Source organism: Triticum dicoccoides, chromosome 2A (genome assembly GCF_002162155.2).
Source record: "Triticum dicoccoides isolate Atlit2015 ecotype Zavitan chromosome 2A, WEW_v2.0, whole genome shotgun sequence".
NCBI classification, from domain to species: domain Eukaryota; kingdom Viridiplantae; phylum Streptophyta; class Magnoliopsida; order Poales; family Poaceae; genus Triticum; species Triticum dicoccoides.
This window is the reverse complement of record NC_041382.1, coordinates 679,234,594-679,241,540: the sequence shown is the minus strand read 5'-3', so window position 1 is coordinate 679,241,540 and position 6,947 is coordinate 679,234,594. Positions and strand designations below refer to the sequence as shown.

At 47.3% G+C, this 6,947-nt stretch overlaps 1 protein-coding gene across 1 annotated transcript; it reads right to left on the bottom strand.

The window, feature by feature from the left end:
• Positions 1-4,332: 4,332 nt before the first annotated feature.
• LOC119356189 lies at positions 4,333-6,587 on the bottom strand. Its single transcript, XM_037623117.1, has 4 exons — positions 6,209-6,587; positions 5,754-5,871; positions 5,490-5,642; positions 4,333-4,749 (listed from the first exon to the last, which is right to left on the bottom strand). Exons 1-4 carry the CDS (start codon positions 6,214-6,216, stop codon positions 4,540-4,542), a joined length of 489 nt encoding a protein of 162 aa, XP_037479014.1. The 5' UTR covers positions 6,217-6,587; the 3' UTR covers positions 4,333-4,539.
• Between the last annotated feature and the right edge of the window lie 360 nt (positions 6,588-6,947).

The following is a 6,947-nucleotide window of genomic DNA, read 5'->3' as shown; positions in this document are numbered from 1 at the left end:
CATTATAGGGGGGTTTCCATAAAATGTCCATTAAGTGGCCTGGGATGTCTCCGCGAGAATATGGGCCATCCATGTTGGATCCAACGGTCCAGAACAATTTTTCCTATTTTTGCACAGCAAGCCTATTTTCTATTGTCGCTCATTCTATTGTTGTTGTTGGCCACGCGCTCCCCAATCTATTCCAACCGCGGCGATGAAACGTGAAACGTATTGGAGCTAGGAAAATTCAAGGTGTTGCTTAGCCGGTGACTGGATGCACCAACATCGTTATATGGTCAAAATGGGGCTGAATGCCCTATGCTTTCTGTGTGGCGGGAATGCCAAACAGAGCTCATGTACCCTCCTTTGCTTTATACGCATTTTGGAAGCGTGTAGAAAGCTGGTTCGAAGGAGACATGTGTACGGAGGATGCATGGACGGCATCCAGTAGGATGGTGCTGCGCTGCCCGTATCCCGCTCTAGCATACAAAACGTAGACAACTCACCTAACGGAGAGAAATGGTTTGTAAAGGTTTCCTGGGTCTAGCGGCCTATAGTTTCCAGGGTGACGAATGAAAAAGTCACCGTGTCAAAGGATAATCGCCAGGTCATGAAAAACAAATGGAAGAAGGCATGTGCGTCCCGTGACGCAACAAGCGGTGATCAAATGAGAACTCGAGAAGGCCAAGACATTTGGCGACATAGAGCTTGAAAAGAAGAGGTTACAACTCGCACGGGACGCGGAGGATGCGAGGATCATATTGGCGAACGGAACCCTTTTGGATGAGCATGCGAATAAGTGGCTTGCGGATAAGAAGAAAGAGATCAACGAATGTAGAGAGTACGAGGCGGTGAAGGCGGTTGCGACACGGATGCAGGCGGAGGAGACAGCCTGGATGCAGGCGGAGCAGGCAACCCGGATGCAGGCGGAGCAGGACGAGCAGGGCGCATTCCGTCTGTAGCACGACGCATTCCGTTCGGACCAGGCGCCCGGCCAGTGATCCGATGCCATCCAGCATGCTCAGACATTAATTTCATTTTGACATGTCCGATTTGTTGAACTATGATTTGCTTTGCTTTGTTTTAAACTTTTGAATTCCGATAATTTGTATCGTACGATCTACGTGCATGGATTGTATGGATTTAAGGATCAAAATTTGAGATATGTAAATATGCGGCGCAACATATGAGGGACCGGCGGATGTTGTTCACGAACGCGCCCGCAGGGCTGGTCCTGACATTTTGGGGCCCGGGGTGAAATTATAATTGGGGGCCCCTTAAAATTTTCTACGAGCGATCGTTGATGCAAAGTCATTTATAATGGTCTCATCCTCAATCCGTCCTCCTGTTAGTTGTACTATTAAGGTGAACGTAAACGCCATGTTGGGCCAGCAAGGTTGCAAGCCTATGAAGGCATCCATCACAAGGATCCATGAGCTTTGATTTCATGGGAGCATCAAAGTGTCATCTTTGTTGACATTCGGAACCCTCGGACAGCGGAAGCGCTACCATGCCAGGAAGTGATTTTGATGGCGACGTATTTGCTCGTTCATAAAGCGGGAATTGCTAATACCCTCTCTTGGCTCCGGGTCATCAATACCCCCAAGATGGTTCAGTGCGCCATAATGGCAGACCACAAAGGAGATTACGGCGAGAAGCAAAGCATTTGAAGACATCTCCTTTTCTTTACGGGTGAATATCTTCATATAAAGAGGCACACATGCTAACGATCTCTTCGCTATGAGATGAGGTTAATCGCCCTCTATGGCAAACAGCTTCGCGCTTCGCTTAATGGCCTTTGTATCACAAAGTCTACTTAACTAAAATAGATATGGTTCTCAAAGAACTAATCACGATGTTCTAAAAGAACTGCTAAAAAAACAATTTACTAAGATGATATAAGAACATAAGCAAGAATATGCACATCAATTTTAATAAGTACGAACTAGATATTATAGTTTTACCATGCCAGACCCAGCTGTTGGAGTGATAACCAAACTTCTGATGCTACTCCCCTGCACGAATTTATGAGATAATTAAATATAATCATAGATCAGATCACACACATGAGAGGAAGGGAGAAACTCAAACGGAAACCTAATTCTACCCATGCATACTCACCTGAAGATGACCCTTCAGATGGTAAATCGTGAAGCCCTTCAGCCTTCACCCTTGACTCCCGTCGCTGCCATGAAGCAAAATTACCAGGAAACAGAAAACTCAACAAATTATCACCATTTGGCCTTCAAAAATGGGTCGATCTCGGCACTGTCTAGCCTTCAAGCTGTCCGAGCACGACAACGTCGACAAATCGATCATGGAGTTTAACAGTCCATCGGAGGCGGCACTTGGGGTAGATGGTGAGGACGACTTGGATGTGTGGCTGGAGTCGTCGTGACTCACGATCTTGGCAACAAAGAAATCAGCCGCGCAATCATCGCGAACTACTCAATTTACTCGCTTGGAAAGAAAACATGGTGCGTTATCGCTACATTTTTTAGTCATGGTCCTCTCCTTGGGGCCTGGGCTGGGCTAGCTGGGGGCCCCTGGATTTCAGGGGCCCGGGGCGGCCGCCCCTACTGCCCCCCCTCAGGGCCGGCCCTGTGCGCCCGCAGGTGTATAGGTGCAGGATTTGCCAAATTCGGTTGTAGATGCTCTTACCTTTTTTTGCTTTATACTTTTTTGTTGTTGTTGAGAAGAACTTTAAAAGCATTTTGGAAGCGTGTACAAGGTTGGTTCGAAGAAGATATGTGTACCGACGATGCATGGACGGCATCCAGTAGGGTGGTGCTGCTCTAGCATACAAAACGTAGACAACTCACCTAACGGAGAGAAATGGTTTGGAAAGGTTTCCCTGGTCTACCGGCGGGCCTATATATAGCTAGTCCGTACAAACAAGCTGGGGCATCGCGCGAATCAATTTGTGGTTGAGTTGGTTAGGTAGACAGTGGTATCCCCAACCCACCAGGGTTCAAATCCTGGCGCATTATTCCTGGATTTATTTCAGGATTTTCGACGATACGCTTTCAGTGGGAGGAGACGTTCCCGTCGATGACGAGGCGCCTACGGTGACTTTGTAAATCTCAAGATGATATGCCGGCTCAGTCTCTCGGAGGTGCTCATAGGGGTAGGGTGTACGTGTGTGCGTTTATATGGATGAGTGTATGCGTGTGTATATGAGCGCTTGTGTCTGTACTGATGTTCAAAAAAAAAGCTGGGGCATCGCAAGGACACTGGCACGCCCAGTGACCGGTGTGTACAAGGTGCACAGACAACATTCGGTAGGGTGGTGCTACTCGTATCCAGCTCTAGCGACACAACCCTAGACAACTCACCAACCCTATCGGCTTCGCAAGGCCCTGGCCCATGCCTACGCAGTGACGAATCAGACGCGTCGCGCTCACACGAACTGCATGCGTCGCTGTTGTCTCTTCTTCGACAAGCTCAGCCTCAATTAGCGCCAAAAATGGAATATGGATATCCAGAATGCACACAGCCAAAAAAACAAAATAGAAAGAAAGAAAAAAGACCAATCAACCTTGCCATTGTTGAGCACAAGGCCGACTGAGGCCCAACATGTAAACATGACAATGCAGGAACATGCTCAAGGCTCTCGCGGTCAATCCTGATGCTTGCCTCCACAACTCTTCCTTGGGAAAGAATGGAAAAAAGCAGCAACTTCCGGCCGCCCAGCATGGCCGATCGCCAAGACGCAAGAACGCAGGCACGCACTGACGCACGCGGATCAAAATCAAGTTTCCCTCCTGGTCCTGCACGTCGAAACAAGGAAGCGTACGGGTCCGTGCCGCTGCTATGTTCTGTTCCACGATCCCGCTACTGTTTCTGCTGATAGAATGAGAGGATACAGTGGTGGCGCCCAGCCTCCGATTCGCTCCAGTACAAGTCTTGAAGAAGGAAGGGGGGAGAGAGAATATATGGTGCGGCCCGTTGGTCGACGATTGAGCCGCCTTTTGTTTGTGCGCACATCCATCGGGCCAAGCTCACGGCTTAATGCAGGAAGGTACCCTCCTCTCATAATATAAGAGCGAGTAGGTAAGTAGGGATGCTGCTGCTTTGTGTTTGTAAAGTTTCAGGTGATACCGGTCTTCATATGCTGCTTCGTCCACAATGGATGAGTTGGTTTAGGACTCAGGTTAGAGTTGGAGTTGGAGGACCCCCAGTTTAAAACAATGAGTTACAGGTGCCTCCTACTCCTGCTTCCAAGCTTTGCCGTTTGGGCAGCTTCTTGGAGCACCCAGCCAGATATATGTGTTCCAATAAATGTGGAAATTCGAGTTTACAGGTAAAGCAAATGTCGAGTTCTTGAGTTCATTTTCGTTACCAGCAAGGACGAAGAGAACCTCAAAACTGCGATTGAAGCTCATAGGTCAATTTGTTGTTTCTGACATTGATGCCTCAAACAATATTGGCCTTCTGCCACCGCGAGCAGTTACCCAGAACATGTATGCAGATGCATAGATAAGCTACAGGTCGATCCGAAAAGTCTGTATCCCTCGTCAAGAATCAAACCGTTTATATATATAGCAGAACTAAACCCTTTCAGCTGTCCTTCATATCCACATCCACTACATCCTCTGGCTTCACATCCACTTCATCCTCTGGCTTCGCATCCACTTCATCCTCTGGCTTTGCAGGCGGTGCTGGAAAAATCTCGTTTACAAGAGCCACAAGTTCCTTGGCACGGTCCTCTTCATCCTGCGGCAATCCTCGCTCGTCCTTGCAAAATCTCTTCCCACACTCCTCTACCATCTGCAGCGGAGAACGGACCAAATTAGATGAATGAGGTATTAACCTAAAACATCAAGAAGATGGGAGGTGAGACAACAAAACAGACTGTGGTACTTGTCTGCGAACAGATGACTACAACACCCAACGATTCTCTCAAAATCTCTGGACAAGAAAATCAATTTCATTCTGTGATAGCGTAATGTTTTATAACAGGGATCAACGAGTGGCATAAGGTCGGTAGTTACAGTAGTTTGGTCCCCAAAACATTTGCCAATAAGATTTTGCATGCACATCTATACATGCGAAAGTACAGTAACACACCCATGCCCAAAGAACAGAGCTCATCTATATTCTATACTGGTTTAATTCAACAATTAAAGATAAACAGATGACCTACAGATGCCAGAATCCATACATTATAATAAACATCCAACGTTGGGATAACTTAGATTTCTTAGCGATAAATCAGACACATATGTAAGCACATATTTCTGAAAAATGCATCATTGCTACCCAAATATATTTGCATCACTATTTTCAGAAATCTGTCAAAGCTGGGCAATGTTGAGTGTTGAGTTCAATCTTTCATCGTGATGAGGTATAAGCAAACTAAATACCATAACAAAAGACACTTCTATTTCAAGATGTCACAAATGGTCCAAAGTATCAGCATATTATATCCACATTCTTGGTTTGTATCAGCAAACATAGATAGCATACTAACGGGCATCTTAAGATCAGCAAAATAAACATGGCAATACCGCATAAACATCAGCTGCTGAGGTTGGCCTCCAATTGATAATGTTTTGCTTGTCAGCATTGGTAAGCTTGAAACCCTCACATCTGCTTGCAAATTCAGTAACTGATTCCCTTGTCTGATTGCAAGCAGGAGTTTTCAGGAGGTACTCGTATACCTGTTTGTCACAACAATAAACATGAGACCAGTTTAAGCATAAAAAGGGGACACGCATCAACAGGTTATTGAGCATACACATTGGGTCAAGCATCAGAGAAACAACATATACCTTACACTCTGATGCAGCAACGGCCCCCAAACATCCCATGGGATCAGTTTTTGCACCTCTTTTCCGTAAGAAGTCGAGAACTTCGAAGTTGGTGAGATGCCCTGCATTTGCTTTCTCACTGCAGAACAATAAAGAGCTTTGGATGTTCAGAACTTCAGATTAGAAAAGACAGCTGATAGGTAATGAAGATTCAGCTTTTAAATTATTCAGTATCTAGCTACGAAGTTTGAGAACTGGGACTAAACACTAACGCGAAACAAAATTAGGATCAGCCTCAACAATTTATCTGCATAAATTCCCAATCAAACCAGCTAATTCCTCTCCGATAGGATCATCGCTCAGGGACCCATTATGTACTAAACTTAGTTTTGCAAGGGATTGCACAATAGAGAGAGCAGTTTACAGCTACGAGATTGCCATGTCACTGGAAAATTAAACAGCAAATGCGTACTGACATCTTCATCGTCGCCACTGCCAGGGGGGACGGGAGCACAATAGATAGACCGATGCAGTATTGGAGCTGGACTGGACTGGGGCGGCGCAAATTCGACCGACGAATGTCTCGCTCCGCGTGCTAAGGGGCGGCGGCGTCGTGGTCTTGGTCAGGGCGGCGACGGCGGCGACTGGCAGGGAGGTCGGAGAACAACGGCGCGATGGTCAGGGGACGCAGGGTGGCGGCGCGCTCAGGGGCGTTGGGGAGGCTGTGGCTGGTTAGCGGGAGGGTGGTGGCGGTGTCTCGCGAGCCGGAGCTGGAGGTTGGCGGCGGAGGTGTGCGACCGAAAGAGGGCTGGGCTAGGTTAGCAAAATTCGCTTGGAAGGAGACGACACGAGGAAGAAGGGCCAAACGTGGCCAAATGGGCTGGTCAAGGCGTACCAGCCTCATAGCCAGCGTGCCCGGCCCGTAGTGAGCTGGCCTGGGGCCCGGCACACATACAATTGGGCTGTGCCGGCACGTGGCCCGTCTAAGGCCGTGCCTGGGCCCCGAAGCTGGGCACGCGTGCCGGCATGACAAGGCCATTTTTTTGGAGGGGTAACGGAACTTTATTCGACCAAGATAATTTGCCTCAAAAAAATCGACCAAGATAATGTTCGGAATACAAATAATGTCCGAAGTACCCAGAAGCCAAAGATAACGGCCAGTTTAGTTATTTTATTTATTTTTATTATTATACACTGCCCAATAGACTGAATTAT